Raw genomic sequence first — 17,472 nt, 5'->3', positions numbered from 1 at the left:
TTAATAATAAGTGACTTTCCATTCTTAATTTAGATCCGTAAAGAAACAATCCTCTAATTCCTGAGCTATTTTTGAATGATTCTAATTGTTAGAGTTTTTTTTTTCCTTTACATTTTGAATCTTGCTGCAACTTGTACTCCTAGTTCTTTCTCTTGGGACCAAGAAACTAAGTCTATTTGTCCTTCAAATAGTTGAAGGTATTTTTTCTCTAACACAAACATTTTTAATTTCTTCAGCTGATCATCATATGGGATGAACAAAGTCTTTCATCTTTCTGGTTACATTTCCTGGGACTTTTAGGACTTGGGGTTATGAATCATCTTCTGAAAATATGATGCCCAAATTTGAATATAGTCCTAAATGTGATCTGATCATGGCAAAATACAAAGAAACTATTATATCCTTAAACATTACCTTTCTTAATTTAAGCTAAGAGATCACTGAATTTTTTGGTTGTCATATTGTACTATTGAGTCTTATTGGATTTGCAGTCCATTAAGGTGTTCAGATCTTTTTCACATATATTGTTATTTAAATACCTTTTCAAACTTGTACTTTTGCAATTATTTAAAAACAAAACAAAACCATAAGTGATCCCTGATATGATTTCAAATTTAATTTCTCAATGCTCTAGATTCAACTGTCAAACACATGGACAACAAAATTCCTGAGTGTAGCCAGAACCAAATTAAAATGTATCAAATTAAATATGATCCAAGAGATCATATTAATTGATGGTTTTCTAAGTGAACGTAGAACTACAGCTATCTATTTGTATTTGAGTGTAACACCTATTTCTTTTTGAATATGACCCTTTTTTGAATTGAGTTTCCTCATCCCTAGAATGGGGATAACAACATATTACATTAGCTACCTTACAGTCTCAGGAGGAAAAAAGAAGTAAATATTTCATTTACAACAATATGTAATAGATTCTTATTGTATAATTTTCTATTTATTGTAGATTGTGAGTTTATGTAAAGCTTACATAAACACAGCAAAAAGGATGTGATAAAAAAGGATTACTTATTCCCCCTCTCAAAAAAACCCCAAAATTCTCTTCTAATTATATTATTAAATAGATAAAATATCTATTAAAATGATATATCTATTGTAATTATTAAATTAAAAGATCCAATTTATATTATTTAATAAAGATCTATTAAATAATATACATCATTAGTATTATATTATTTATATATATGAATATATATATATATATACACACTTTAATATTTTGATTAATCTGGGAATTCCTCGACATGAATATTCCTTCAATGATGTAGAATGCTATTCAATCATATCTTATTGTTTTCTTGTCCAAGTCCTGCACCTTTCCCTGGATTTCATATCATTACATGGATACCAATAGAATACAGCATTCATTGCTTACTTTTTGGCTATATTTCAATTATAGTTTTTGGTCAGACATGTGATTTCATTGATCTGGAAAACTCCCAATGAGGTAATTCCCTCTACCAGTACAAATCAACCCCTACCATGGAATAATAATTGGGAAGAATTGTATACCAAGAGATTAAATGAATTGCCTAGGGTCATCCAGGTAATGTGTACCAGAGGTATGACTTCAACCCAAATCTTTTTGACTCTGAGGCCACTTTTCTATCTACTATATGCTGCCTCATATGTGTTTCAAATATATACATATATATATATATATATATATATATATATATCACTGTACAGTGATTAAATTATATGAATTTTATGTTTTTGTAGATCAGTACTATCAAACTCAAATGGAAACAGGGGCCAGTAAACCATATATTAGGATCCCTGCTGACAGCATATTGATTTAATTTTAAAATGTTTTATTGGTTTTTTAAAAATTTGGTTTGTTAATTATATTTTGATCATATTCAAGGGAACTAGGGAGCATTGTGAACCACATGTGGTCCATAGACTCCAAATTTGACACCTTTGAGAAAATAATATAGAAACGATATTATATAAAAGAAAATGGTAATAATGAAAATAACAAAAAATTGATGACTATAATCTTAAAAGTTTTAATGACAGATTCTTTACATTGGGTATTGGATAATATAAATGTTGATTTAAAAGCTAAAAATGATTATGTTGACTCAGACATATTGAAATCTAAATACAAAATAAAATTATGAAATTAAGAAATAAGAAATGAAAAGTAAGCCAAGAAGATAACAATGAAAAAATATTAGATTAGCTGTCCCTTATCTATCCAATTCTACAGATGATTAGAGAAAATTTCTCTGTTTTGCCTTAACAATGTCATATTATTGTAGTTTTATAAATGTCTAGGTAATTCCAAACCTGAAACATAGTGTTTAATTATTTTACTTAAATGCAGCTTGAATTGTAAAGTTGTGAACATCAGGGAAAGCACTTTGGATCTAAGTGTATGAAAAGAGACAACACACAATTGGAAAGAAAAGGGAAAGACAAAGCTGGAAACAGTTTACAAAGAGAATGTATGCCATAAATGTATCTACCCATTGTGGAGATGGCTATGAATGTAGGAACACTGGGACTGTTGTGGCTGAAGCTGGTTACGCTACAGTTGTAGGCAGTGGCAGGCAGGAGGCTGGAGATCGTCACAATGTGGGAAGAAACAGAAACTGGCTCCTAGAATTGCAAGGGGGGAAAAGAAAAAACGAACTTCATTTTCTTTTTTAAGAAGTTCTTTCCAAAGCAGTGATTCTGGAAACACTGAGAACTACCTCATATCCATCTCACTCAGCCTGAATCTATTTTATTAATCCATGTCTTTATAACTCTATTTATTAAGTGAACTGAGTAACTACATTCCTGGAAATATTAGTCATATTCTTTACTATCAAAAAAGCCAAGGGAAGTCAAAGTCATTAGAAAAACTTTCAGGGGCATTTTCTCTTCTCATCACCTTTCTCTGAAAGTACAGTACTAAGCAAGGTCAATGGGGTGAAGGACATGATTCTTTGCATTTTCCCTGATTTTCTCTCATACCTCCTCATCTACTAAGAAAAATCTCACTTTTATAAGAAGTCTTTCCCATATATGCTAGTGCCTTCCCTTTGTTGATTATTTCTATTAATACATAGGTATATCTATATTTCTCTATCCAACCATCCATCCATCCAAATATTTCTCTTAATTTCTTTTGCTTCCTCACCTATTTTCATATTTTCTAGCCCTGACTGTGAACTTCTTAAAAGTAGGAATTGTCTTTTGTTTTTCTGTGTCCCCAGTGCTTAGATTCAGTGCTGGGCATATAGAAAGTGCTTAATAAATGCTTGTTGACTCGGTTATTATTTGGTGAACAGACTTAAATAAGAAATGTTAGGTAAGAAATAAGATTTGACTAATCATTAGCAAAAAGAGCATATTTGAAGTAAGGAAGGGGAAAAGGAACAAAATATACTTTCTAAATATCTGCTAAATTATATCTATTTTTGAAACACCTTCTGTTACTCTTCTATTACTCAATCCCAAGGATTCATCCTTCAAAATGCACTGAATTTGTATGTATAGTGAATAATAAGGCCCTCACCATTCTGCTTTTCTTTCAACAAAGGACTGTACGGGGCCCTAAACAAAGTAGGTCCTTCATCATTCTGCTTTTCCTTCAATTGCCCCAGGGAAAAACAGGTAGTAAAATGAAAGTATAGGCTTACTGCCTTTAAAATGTAAAATTACTGAGATTAGAGTACCCATAGTTCAAGTAATGCCTTTTAATTCAACTAATAAATGTTGACTCTGAAAATCCCTTAAACCTCTCTTTTGCACGCCAGTCCATACTCCACTTTTTTTTTTTCCTTCTCATAAAATATTTCAATGGAATTTTGCAAAATTATTTACACTAAAGGTAGTATCATTCTAACCCTAGAACCCAGCAGTGAGGTTAAACAATGTTTCTGTTAATATTGGTAGGACTAGGATAAGGACCAAGGAGAAAAGTGTTAAAAGAAGAGGAAAAGGAAGATTAGGAAGAGGAAGAAAAATGAGAAAAGAAAAAAAAAAAAAAGAATTTTATTTGATTGAGGGAAGAGTTCTGACAGCACATCAGAAAAATTGCCTACATTTACTACTCAAAGACATTTTTCAGAGATTACCTGTGCTTGATTTATTCCCTTCACTTCTCTGGAACAAATAGAAATGGAGTTTCTGTACAGTGATTCGCTGTGGACCATATTGACTTAGTTTTAAGATGTTTTATTTATTGTTAATTGGTATATATTTACCAATCTGATAGTTACTACACTTAGGGGTGTTATGGGGTACTAGGGGGAACGTTCGAGACCTCTATTTGAAAGCTCTCTTGAATTTTTCTTTGAGTGGAAGATTCTCTTGACTGCAGAGTTAGTTGCTATTTTAAGAGTCCTGGCCCTAAATTTTGGATTGAAAATGGTGGCCCCAAAGACTAATGAAGGGAAAAAACAAAGATATTCATAGTTCAACCTTATCATTAAGCTAGGAGACAAGGTCCTAGAAACAAAATTTTTCATAAGAAATTTTGAGAATTGCTATATCAGGCCATAAACTATTATCCCTTGGTTCTGTCTTTTATAGTGGCTCCAAGTGATCATTTAGGGATTATATTTTTTTGACAGCAATTTCAGATTTTGAAACATGTTGAATCTCTAAGACCTTTTTCAGCTCCAAATTTCATTAACTCTGTACTAAATATCCCAATTGAAACTATTGCCTACAAATTTAAAAAAGGATACTCATATTTTCAATCACTTTGTAGGTTTATTAATTGTGTAAAGTGACACATCCTTTTATCTGTTCCAAGTTAGTATCCCCTATTTGTAGGTAAATATCATTGATAAATAGTTTCTTACCACTATCCTTCCTGTTTTTAAAGACCAATCTTATTTTCAGATTCCTCTTTCCAGAATGAGCAATTTAAAGTATTTTAGTTTGCATTTCACCCACCATATCTTCATATAAATATGCTCCTTTACTATTCCAATTCCCTTCCCTCCTCTTCAATAACATGAAGAAGAGCTCATGGGCTAAGAATAAAAAACATATCAGTCTCCAAACCTAGCTTTTGGTTTTTACATTTTAAAAGTTTTTTTTCATATATTTTATCTACCTACAATATATAGACCTTGAATTCTTGTTGATTGAAAATACATAGAGGAGATTATTCTTACTCAAGTAACTTACCCTAGGTATTCGTTAATTTAGATAATGAAAATAAACTTAGAGGAGAAAAAACCTCATAGAAATGTACAGTACCTGGAGCTTTATTTCCTGGTTAGAACCAACTTGTTGACAGAAGACTTTGTAGAAGTCAACTACTCCGTCTTCCACCCACAGCAGAGTCACTGAAGTCTGAGTCTTATTCACTGCAAAAAGTGATTTTGGAGGAGCTGGTTCTGTATGCAAAGAAAAGCAAAACCTTTAATTTCCTTGTCCCTACACCAAATTTATAATTTTGTCTTTGGACCATCAAGAGGAACAAGTACACAAAAGGAGTCTAAGAAGCAGTCCTCCATAAAAATTTTTCCATTTTCTTTAAAAATAATTTGTATCTAAAAAGTCAGGAGCAATAAGTCTTGCCTTTTCTTCTCCATCTCAAATATTTCTCTATTTAGAAAACTTCCTGTTTCAAGTTGAGCTTAGTTATAGACATCATCTATTAATAGATTGTGCATTGATATATGAAACAAGCACAGGGAGTTGTCACTTCCTTGCATTAGAAGAACTGGGCTGCAGCAGAAATTCATAATAGCTACTTAGGAATGCTGGGTAAAACAACACAGAAACAATTAATCTGAGCAAATGATGTCTAGTAACACTTGTCATCTTCAAATTGAGTCAATTCAGTTTTATTTCCAAAGAATGACTCCTTATCATCAACTTGAGGAAATACACTTTTGTTATTTTCAATTGTCAGGATGAATGAACTAGTTTAGTGAATCCAATGGAAAAATGTGTATCTTTTCAAAGAAAGTTATGGGAGCTGTTCTGATCATTAAAAATATAGACCAAGGGTTCTTAACCTTAATTGTGTCATCGACATCTTTGGTAATCTGGGGAAGTCTGTGACTCCTCAGAATAATGTTCTCATATGCATAAAATATATAAGAAATTCAAAGGAAACTGTTGAATTACAGTTATCATTATATGTATTAATGTATATGTGTGTATATGTATATACAAATGTGTGCACACATACATATAAGCATCGAGTTTATGATTCTCAGGAGACTAGGATAATTCACATGGGTTCATTTAGATCCCTCTCCTCTTGATTGACAGATTTAGTCTAGTCTTGTGGGATTCACTCTAGCAATAATGTCTATGGCTCTTTTTCTCCTTGAAAATATGGCAATCTAATCTATCTCATGAAGAATTTTCTAACTTCTTGTAGCCATCATACTTCCAAAACAATAAAAGTTGAATGAATTTATTAATAGCATAAAAAAACATAGTAAAAGGCAACTTGATAGAATGAAAAAAAGAGTGGGCTTTAGAATAAAAAGGACTTCACAAAAATACATAAAAACAGAAAAAATAAAAATATATAATATACAAATATATATACATATAAATATATTTTTTAAAAGTACTTATGTCTGAGTTTCTTTTGCACAACACTAGTTAGAATCTTATATCTGGTGAGCCCAGTTTCCTTTCCCATCCAAAGGTTCAATCACAGTGTCTACAAATTCCCAGAACTATACTTAGAAAGGTTTCACCACTGTGAGAGGAGCACGGCATGGTTCCTGATTCAGTTCTAGTATCTCTGAACTCTGTTAACTCCTTAGGCTCTGGTAGTTAAGGATGTAGTTATTTTTCTATGGCTACCTTGCTCTTTCAGTGTCCCTATCTCTCAGGATGCCAGTCTGGTATACAGTGCCATTATTCTAGTCTATGCTCTTCTCTTAATGTTTTCCAGCTTCACTTAGAATTTCGGGATATTTATTTTGTAGCTGCTGCCTCTACAGATTTCATTCCGACATTCCTTATTCTTTACCACATGATTTTCCAATTGATTAAAAGTTATTACTTCTAATCATTGTTTCTCCCAACGTGGAGGCCCCTACTCTGTCACCTCTTTCTTATGACTGCTCTTTTCCTAGTAATCCTGGCTACAATTTTTTATATACATACAAATACACTCTCAGATTTTCTTCCAGCTAAAATTACAGAGCGGGAGGGTGGGGAAGGCGTAGCTCTTTTAAGCATGGTAATGTGCATGTCTGCCATAAGAAATATGCTCATCTGGTGGATGTCCTTCTAGCAAATCTTGAATAAAAAGAGTTCATTTATCTTGTATTCAATAGAATGATGTGATTGGTTCCTTGCCTTTGAAATCCTTTGACATTACTAGCTAAGGTCACTTATTCCCACTTGTAGTACTTGTCCTGACTTGAGGCTCTGGGACCAATCTACCCTTTATTTCACTACTGCAAAAAATCCATGATTTTATCAGTGTGAGTTTTCAGATGCTTAATGTCTTTCAAGAATTACAGAGGAAGAAAAAAAAAATCATATCCTAATGAATAAACATCAACATTTCCAGCTTTATATGAGTGTGTAAATGTATGCACTATAAGTCCCTTGTCCTCTATATAATTAAAAATGAAGGATTATCCTTATAAAGGAGTACTATCTTTTGTCAGTGGTCAAAATATGGTTATACATGTAGTCATGGGGCTTTTTAAATCCCACAGTAGAAAACAAAAAGCAGCTTCTTCATCAATTTGTTGTTTATTCATTAAACTTGAGAAGAAGCAATTGGTTCTTCAGTGTCATTTGGAATATTGTGACTCAATATAAGTCTAATGTTATGAGGTGAACCTCTTGACAGATACAGTGGGTGTTCATAATAATGTTCTAGCATAGACTCAGAAATTAACATCTGAATAACAATCTGAAGTGTATTTTCATGCTGTTAAATTCTATACCATGGAACATAATTTTTTTTTAAGAGGAGGCTCAAAGGTAGTGAAGAAAGTCTTAGTAAATATTGAACAGGAGGGGAGGATTCCGGGAAGGTGGGGGAGTAGGTCAGAAATTTCAAGCTGTCCAGGTTTCCCCCACAAACAGAACAAATTTGTGGCTTGCCTTAGAGCTAACATAGACTGGTGAAAAAGAAAGAGGATTTGGGGCAGAACAGAGGTCCTCCTGAGATAAATCAGGAATATCAGAAGAAAGACCTCAACTGGGGATTAACCCATGTGAAGTACAAACACCTAGGGGCTAGCTCTACAGAAATAGCACTTGAGGACCCTGGTGTGAGCTAGGTTTGGGTACAGCCTCAGCCGGAACTACAGGAACTTTCACCTTCCAGATAATTTGTGGAATCAGGGTCTGAGTGAGGGAACCTCAGCGATTAGGAACTCCAGTCCTAGCTGTGCTGATGAACTGCAGCCTTGAACAACAAGAAGCCAGCACACCTGGTGAATGCAGAAGTGGTGGTCCTCCCTTTACTGCAAATAGTGTCAGATTTTTAGGGGCTTCCTTACATAGTATCTTCTGAAGGAGGAAATGTCAGTCTACTTACCTCTCCATCATTAATCTCATATTGCTGCTATTTATTGATTTATTCATTCATTCATGGTTTCCTACAATTTCAGCCTAGTGGGCCTAGTGTCATAGAGTTATTGTATTTTCTAAGGGGTAGCATCTGATTTCCAACCCAAATGAGGTCATCTCTTTCTTGGTATTTGCTCCAAGTTGTATGTTACATTAACTAGGTGCAAAATTTTCCAATTATGGCTCTGAATAGTAAAGAGTTCAATAATGAGATGCCTTAATTAATGCTATTAAAGGAGATTTCACTCTTTCTATAGCAAGTGTGATTTTAACATTTAATTGGTACTTTCCCATCCTTTCAATATTGAGATATAGATTAATCAGGTGTCTTAATATCACTTCAAAGATATATAGATATGCCTCTGGACAAAATATGATAGAATGAAATCGCTCTCCAATTTAAGATAGATTGTAAAAATTCCAAGAAAGGTCAGCCTCACTGGAGTGAAAAGGGTGTTCAGCCTATTTCAAACAGATTCTGGGAAAGCTAGGGAGAAGGTGTTTTAGTCATAGCAAATCAGCAACTGAGATCTTCAGTCCTGGCTCAATAGAGGAGCAAACCAATGGGACAGCCTCTAGGGCCTGCTCAGAAGGCAAACTCTGGAAAAACAGGATATTTCCTAAATGTAATGGGCTGAAGCTGAGCAGATGCACTGAAGTCAGAGCACTTAAGGCTAATTACCAGTTGGACAATACTCTATTAATATATGCTTGGAGAAAGAATGGCCCCGCCCACTCTCTATGCAAGTTTGATGTATTGTATAGAAGATTGCTTAGAAGATTTGGTGGGTGGAGGCACTGCTGGCTGGATTTGTGTTGAGATTGCTCTCACTTTGTATGGCCATTCCCCTTCACCTCCACAAAGAATAAAGATCAAGGACTTTCACTTATGCTGACTCCAGCTGATTTTAAAATACCCTGGATGCTAAATGCGGTCATCACCTAAAAAGAGTGGGCAAAGTTATCCCTGCAAACACAAGGGACCCCTGTGATCAAAGCCAAGGCTCAGAGATGTACAGGAAGGTTGGGACAGTGCCTCCTTTACCCCATTAACAAAACTCAATCACGAAAATAAAAATGAGGAAATAGGGGGCAGCTAGGTGGTGCAGTGGATAGAGCACCAGCCCTGAAGTCTGGAGAACCTGAGTTCAAATCTGGTCTCAGACACTTAACACATCCTAGCTGTATGACCCTAAACAAATTACTTAATCCCAATTGCCTCAGAAAAAAAAAAAAAAAGAGAGAGGAAAAAGAAAAGGGAAAGAACATGGGCAAGAAACAGAAAAGAACCTTGATCATAGGAAGATACTATGGAGATAGGGAAGACCAAAACATTTACTCAGAAGAGAACAAAATGTCCACAGAGGAAATCTCAAAAAGTGATATGAATTGGTCTCAAGCCCAAAGAAGCTTCTTAAAAGTGTTTATAAAAGACTTTAAAAGGTAAATAACAGAAGTAGGAAAAAAATGAGAAAAGAAATGAGAGGTATGAAAGAGTCAACAGCTTGAAAAAGGCAGGCAATTTCTTCAAAAATACAATTGGCCAAGTGCAACAACAAAAAAAAAAAATCCACTGAAGAAAACAACATCTTCAAAAGTAGAATTAACCTAATGGAAAAAGAGATACAAAAGCTAACTGAAGAAAATCACATATTAAAAACTAGAATGGGACAAATGTAATCTAATGATTCTATGAGACATAAAGAATCAAACTAAAAAGAATGAAAAAATTGGGGTGTCACATGGACAAAGGATGTGATTGTGAATGAACTCTGATGTTAAGTTAACAAAGTAAAAGACATTAAAGGGTGGGGAAAGATCTGTATTGGAATAAGAGGAAAGGGGAGGTATAATGGGAGAAAATAGGGAGGTATAATGGGACAAATTAGATTGCATGAAGAGGCACAAAAGACTTAATACAATCAAGGGGAGAGAGATGAGTATTGTCTGAACCTTGATCTCATCAGTTTTGTCTCTCAGATAGAATCACATAATCATTCAGTTGAGTATAGAAATTTATCTAACCCTTTTAAGAAGTAGGAGGAGAAAGAGGAAAGAAAAGGGATAGAATGAGTAGAAGAGAGGACAGAAACAAAAGGAAAAAATGGTAAGAGAAGGAGGGGAGGTTGAATAGAAGATAAGATAGTGGATGGGGTGAGTAAAAAGAAACACAAAACACTAGTAAGGACAATGTGGAAAGAAAGAACAAAAGCATATACATGGGAGAAAATAGGATGGAGGTAAATACAGAAGTAGTAATCATAACTGTAAATGTGAATGGGATGAACTCTCCTATAAAAGGGAAGCAAATAGCAGAATGAATTAAAAAACAGAATCCTACAATATGTTGCTTACAAGAAACACATTTGACACAGAGAGACATATACAGAGTAAAAATAAAAGTTTTGAAAAGAATTTATTATGTTTCAACTGAAGCAAAAAAAAATCAGGGGTAGCAATTCTGATCTCAGATATAGCAAAAAATAAAAATAGCTCTAATTAAAAGAGATAAAGAAGGAAAGCACATTTTGATAAAGGATACTGTAAATAATTAAGTAAGTAACTCTATTAAATGTGATGCACCAAGTGGTAGAACATATAAATTCCTAGAGAATATATCAAGCCAGTTAGAGGAAGAAATAGATAGTAAAACTATATTAATGGGGAAACTCAATCTTCCTCTCTGCAGATATGTATCAGCCCATATCATATATCGCATCTGAAAATATTCCAAAGAACATGATTTTGGAAGAAAACATTTTCAGATGTGAAAACTAAGGCAAGACAAAATTTGAAAAGTTGAGGTCAAATAAACAGTAGTTCAATTTGGAGTTGGGCTGAAAGTTGCCCTTCTGCCGGAACAGAAAGTTTCCTGCTTCACTACATCTTCGTGAAAGCAGAAATCATTCCTCTAGTAAATTATATATTAAAAAAATGATTAGTCCTTATGAATGAAAACTATAACACACATCCATTCTGCATTACTAAGATATTAAACTAAATTTTGAGAAATTTAACTAATATTTTATTATTTGTATTAGAATAGAAATATGAATATTAGTCCATAAATAAATTATACTTTCTCACATAGATGTGATTTATGTAAAAATTGAATATAGATTATAAAAAAACTTTTAAATTTATCCCTTTCTAATATACTATTTTTCACTCTAAGAGTTGTATTTTAAATATTTATGAGTTATTTTTATATAGTTGTTTTTATGTTGTCTCCTCCACTAGACTGGGAAATCCTTGAGAGCAGGGACTATCATTCATCCTGGGGATGACAAGTACCTTTCTTTGTATTCCTAATGCTTAGTGTATAGTAGGCACTTAATAAATGGTTATTGACTAGCTGATGATTTCTATTAGTAAGTGATCTATATTGAGATACATATGGTAATTACATTTATTAGCATGTTATGGTACCAAAACACTTTATATACTTTATATTTTGTATACATAACATCCCTGTATGGTAGATAGTGCAAATATGCTTATTATAAAATGGTGAAATAGCCTTGGTTAAATAGAGTTGGTTAGTGATTTGTCCAATATCACACAGATAATAAGTAGTGAAACTAAATCTTGAATTGTGTATTTTTTATTCAGAGTTGACTTCTTTTTACACACACACACACACACACATACACACACACACACTCCCACACTGTTACACACTCACACACACAGAAGACTTACCCAACTTTACGAGATGGGGCAGAGAGGTGTTGCTTCCTCTCTCAGTGCAAGCAGTTACTGAGAGGTTGTAGATATCACCTGGAGGTAGGTTTAGCACGGCAGTCATTACATTTCGTGTTACCTGCAAAAATAATCAAAATCAAGTGTAAAGGCTCAAAGTAAACCACAAAATATATCATTTCCCCAAAATCTCTTTAATAACTTTAGAAATCATAAATGCTATAAACTCAGATAAAACATTAGGAAGGTAAATTATTTAAAATTTTAAAATATTGGTATGTTTCTTATTAAAATTCAGCATCACTGTCTTGTGCTATATATTGCTCTAGTTAATTTTCTAGCTATAAAACTTTCATCAGAGGCTGCTGATGAACAGCATTGCATTTGTAATCTTACCCCTGCAACATCCAAAGGAGTAAGTTTTGATTCATATATGAAAGTTTTAATGTGTCCTCATTAAAAAAAAAAAGTTTATTGTAGATGTGTCAAGTGACTAAAATGGCCAGGCAAAAAGACCTTCACTAATAATCTATTATTGTTTCCATTATACAGACTAGGCAACTGAGACTGAGAGATTGAATGATTTATCCATAATCACACACCTTAACATAGTAAATAAAGAGGTAACATTAACCAAAAGGATTATAAAGTTTGGAGCAAAAATATTCCTTTTTCTTAGAGTACAACATATCAATAATATCTACTACTGGGATGTATGACGTTTTTTGGATAATGATATGAATTCCATGCACCAAGAAGGTTCAGGGCTATACAAGAAAGTAAGTTCATGGCAAATCAGGGCATGTTTAAACAAGCCTAAAGAAGTAATTGTTAAATTTTCAGTGTAAACATTTATACCTCAGAAATCAGCAGACACTATAAGTTGTCGTGATTTATTATTTTCTTGATTGTCTAGGCTTAAAAAAGTAATGGGGAAAATGTTAAGAATGCTATTAAATTTAAAAATAGTGTCATCAATATATTTTCCCCCCAGAGAACCAGCTGTTAAACATTCACCAGCACACTCCAGCTTATGCCAGAAAGGATTATCATAGAGCATTCTACCCACACATGTTCAATTGCTGCTGATGAGTATATCAGGCAAATCACATAATCCCCCTGGATCTGTTTTCTCATTTTGAAAAGGAGTGGTTGGATTAGATGGTTCCTGGGGCCCCTCAGAACTCTAGCTTTATGATCCAATGATTGAAAGTATATTGTTTAGTCTGGTTATTTATGCACTGGAGTTGGACGTTTGAACCGCAAGCAACTATTTCTCTGATACAATCCCAACACTGAATTCTTTCTTCCCCTTACCCATCTGCTCCTAAAATATCAGGGAGTCAGAATCAGCATTCATTGATACACATGCCAGATTGATTAATGAAAAAAGAACATAGGTCAGGCTGAGAATGTCTAACTTTACTGCCCCTCTGTGCTCCTGCAACAGTTGATACAGAGGAAAAGGAAAATGTGCATTATGCCAATATATAGAGTTAGTGTATAAAGATAGAAAAGAAAAAAAAAGAAAATAAAGAAAAGAATATTAATAAAACACTAAAAATATATAGAGAAAATGGAAGGTCAAAATGCAGCCTGGATAAGCAAAATATTGTAGGTATTGCTGTGTTACACTTAACACATACTTTAAAAAAAATGTAAAGCTTCATATATTAAGAGAATCCCAGTTTCATATATCAGTTCCCATTTTCTGTCCTCTATTTCTAGAAATCAGTTATTAAGTAAATGTAATGAAAAAGAAAATATGAAATAGAAATAAAAAAATCAAAGTAGAAGTTAAAACATCCAATGTAGATTTCAGTTCAGAATTTAAAATAGATGGTGTGGTAGGTGTGTTTTTAAGCATTCGCACAAATAAATGTTCTATCACTTCTCTTTTAGAATTCTATGAACACATACACTCTTTTTTATCTTTTTCTTTCCTTCAGCGACGACCATCCAATGCAGCATTCTGGAATGGGAGAGGTTAGTTGTGTCATCCCCATACATCCAACTTATATACAACAAATTGTTGAAATATTCAACAGAAGTGATTTCTGGAGCCACTGGGGCTGAAAAAAAAAAAAAAGATGTATTTCAATATGATAGTGATGGTTATTAACATCATGATCATTCCAACATACATTTAATTTAGATAATGTAAAATCACTTGGCCCTTACCCCTCTGTGGTTCTAAGAACATGTGTCATCTACCAAAGAATTGAGTAGGAGAATTGCATAGGTCTTGGGTTTCTTGGAAACTACTTCCCTCCCAAGCAATTAAATTGATGCATTTCTAAGTCTAATATACTGTGAGTGAAACAAGTGACACATGACTCCATCTGGAAGCATATGCAACAGTCTACAACCCTACGCATTTCCCTCCCCACCTCTTAAAGGAAAAAAAAAAAGAAATAGATATATCTCTTCTTGTTTATGGCAGGACATTGAGGCATTCATTCTAAATGCTATGGAATAGCATTCCATATAATTCTGTAGCATTCCAAAATGCTATGGAATCCTTAAGAAGCTTGTATATGCAGCTATACCTACTGTAACAATTGACGCTAATATACATACATCAATGAAATTTTTATGTTAACTAAATCCTATTTGAAAGTTCAGGGGAAAAAAAAATCAAAGAATACTCATCACATTTCATAGTGAAGGTGTAAGTTTTCCCTTAGCTCTCAAACATTGGATTTAAATAACTAGAAGTAGGAATAGTAGGGATACAAAATAAGACAGAGTTTTAAAAATAACATTTAAATGATCAATTTAATAGAAATAAAGCATTAAAAATAAAAATAACATTTTTATCATGTCATAAGGTTAAATTGGATCTGGCATTAACTACTAGAAAGAGATCATTCCAATTATTGACGATTGTTGATTGTTTTTGGCTTAGGGTTTCTGTTGTTTTATTGCAAGGAATAAGTGTTATCATAGGATCCTAGGATAATATATTTAGAGCTGGTAGGGGTCTAAAGGTCACACAATCCAATTCCTTCATCTTATAGATGAAGAAACTGTGACTAAATAACTTAAAAAGATTTAATGATTTGCCCAAGATCACATAAGAGATATGGAGTAAAGACAAGATTCCAATCCTCATTCTGACTCCAGCAAAAATTCCACTGCAATTTTTAAAGAAAACTTATCAGTTGTCAGCCATGTAAACATAGCTGAACTCTGAATTTCTCCTATGGTTGCTTTTTAATTGAAGATTAAAAGAATGTAATCATCACATGGGAAGGCCATATTTTAGGGAACAATTGTACAGATTATATATAAGTACAAATAGGTTCTTTTCCAAGGTCTAGTATAATTTCAATGAAGAAAGTCTGGAACTGGGATTTCTGCTGGAATCTGGAAGGCAAAGACTAGACTCTTTCTTCTCCCAAGCTCTCATTAATTCTGCCCCTCACTTAAGGGTGGAGTATTGAGTAATCAATCACTACCAATAAAAAGTCTTATGCAAATGAGGAAGTTTGAGCCTGGTTTCATAATTTAAACATAATTTACAGATAACAAATCTGTGAATGACACAGACTTCATCTTCTAATATGTTGTCCTTAGCAGAATATAAAATCAAGAATTATTAATGAAAGGGATTTGTAATACTAAAAACTAGGTAACAGCACAGATATAAGTGGAGAGGAAGTGGCAATTTTCAGTGCACTTAGCAAAAACATTTAAGATGAATTATACATTTACTGGGTAACAATGTGCCTTGCATACAATAAGAACTTAAAAAATGCTTGTTGAAGATATGAAATCACAGAAAGTACTATATAAAGCAAAAACCTTGAGCTAACTATATTCACAATGGAAGCATGCATGCATTCAAAACAAATGTGATCACAGATATTTCCTAGACGTTTCCTCTCTACCATCTGATAATTCAAGTGAGGAAAAAAAATATTTTGCTTACAGTAATAAAAGTGGAAATAGCATCAAATTTAGATATCTAATTCATTTCAGAGGAAGGCTTCAGATTGCTATATCATTTTAGCCCTTTCAAAAATCTATGATGTTTCTGAAAAACCACAAGATGTCACCATTGGTTTGTTAACTGTCATTTGGGACCCATTGACCTGTGTTAATGTTACTGGGAATAGTTGCTTTCAGATAAAATATATAATTGTGGATGACTTCAATGTAAAGGTTTTAGTAACCCTCTTTACTTCCTCCATAAGGGAGAGATATTTCTCCTTACCATTGAAACACAGGATACTTTTCTTATTCTTCACTACAACCACACACACACACACAAATCAGATCTGATATCCTGAAAGATTATACATAATTTAAGATCTTTATTTTGTTATAATGTGATACTATCCTATCTATAATAGCACCATATCCATGCATATGCATCAAATCTTACAAGTATTAAAACTTAATAAAAAGAGGAGGAAATCATCAGAAGTATGATCAGCCTAAAAAAGCATTTTAAGAAAGCACATTTTCAGAAAAAATTTATTATATATATCTATATATTATAGAAAGAGAGAGAGGGCCTCAGCTCTGCTCCCAATTTACTGAGTGACTTTGGGCAGGTCATTTCTCCTAATATGCAATTTAGTTTCTTCATCTTTAAAATGAGAGAATTACGGAAATATCCGTGGGTAAGTACATCAAAGAAAAAAAATAGCAATTACTGTGGTAACAACAATAACATCATTTTTAAAAAGTCAAATAGAAAAACTGGAAGATAGATTTAGAAATACAAGGGATTTTAGAAGTCATTTAGTTTAATGGTTCTTAACTGGGGGGGGGTCTATGGATAAATTTCAGTGAATCTATGAATTGGATGACAAAAGTTTTTTCTTTATTGTCACAAAATTTTAGCTAATTTACCATTTCCTTTTATTATACAAGTTCGCAAAAACAACATTCTAAGGACTTCACCAGTTTGCAAAAGGGAGCCATAATACAAAAAGTAAAAGGGCCCCTGATTTAGTTTAATCCTCTCCTTTTACAGTGAAGAAAACTGAGACCCAGAGAAATTAAAAATGATTTGCTCAAAGTCAGTAGGGAGTGACAGAGTTAGTATTTGAATTCAAGACTTCTGCATCATACTGTTCCATAAATGCACATTGACTGGGGAATGATAAGAAGGGAACAGAATAGTATTGCATTATAAAAATGATAGACATTTTTTTTATCATCTTTGCCAATTTGATGGGTGCTAGGTGAATGAAATTTTAGCATTACTTTAATTTTCATTTC

General features: G+C 33.2%; 1 protein-coding gene across 4 annotated transcripts in view; it reads right to left on the bottom strand.

Annotated features, from left to right (window-relative positions):
* The window catches only part of PTPRO (protein tyrosine phosphatase receptor type O), a 206,127-nt gene that overhangs the window by 56,057 nt on the left and 132,598 nt on the right, over positions 1-17,472 (bottom strand). For all 4 annotated transcript variants that reach the window (XM_023504519.2, XM_031938342.1, XM_031938343.1 and 1 more), the window contains exons 11-14: positions 14,158-14,309; positions 12,238-12,358; positions 5,227-5,366; positions 2,493-2,625 (exon numbers count right to left, since the gene is read on the bottom strand). In XM_023504519.2, coding sequence (XP_023360287.1) covers positions 2,493-2,625; positions 5,227-5,366; positions 12,238-12,358; positions 14,158-14,309 — 546 coding nt within the window. The remainder of the gene's footprint in view (positions 1-2,492; positions 2,626-5,226; positions 5,367-12,237; positions 12,359-14,157; positions 14,310-17,472) is intronic.

Source organism: Sarcophilus harrisii, chromosome 5 (assembly GCF_902635505.1).
Source record: "Sarcophilus harrisii chromosome 5, mSarHar1.11, whole genome shotgun sequence".
Lineage (NCBI taxonomy): Eukaryota > Metazoa > Chordata > Mammalia > Dasyuromorphia > Dasyuridae > Sarcophilus > Sarcophilus harrisii.
The sequence above is the reverse complement of the archived record's forward strand: the minus strand, read 5'-3'. Positions and strand labels throughout refer to the sequence as shown.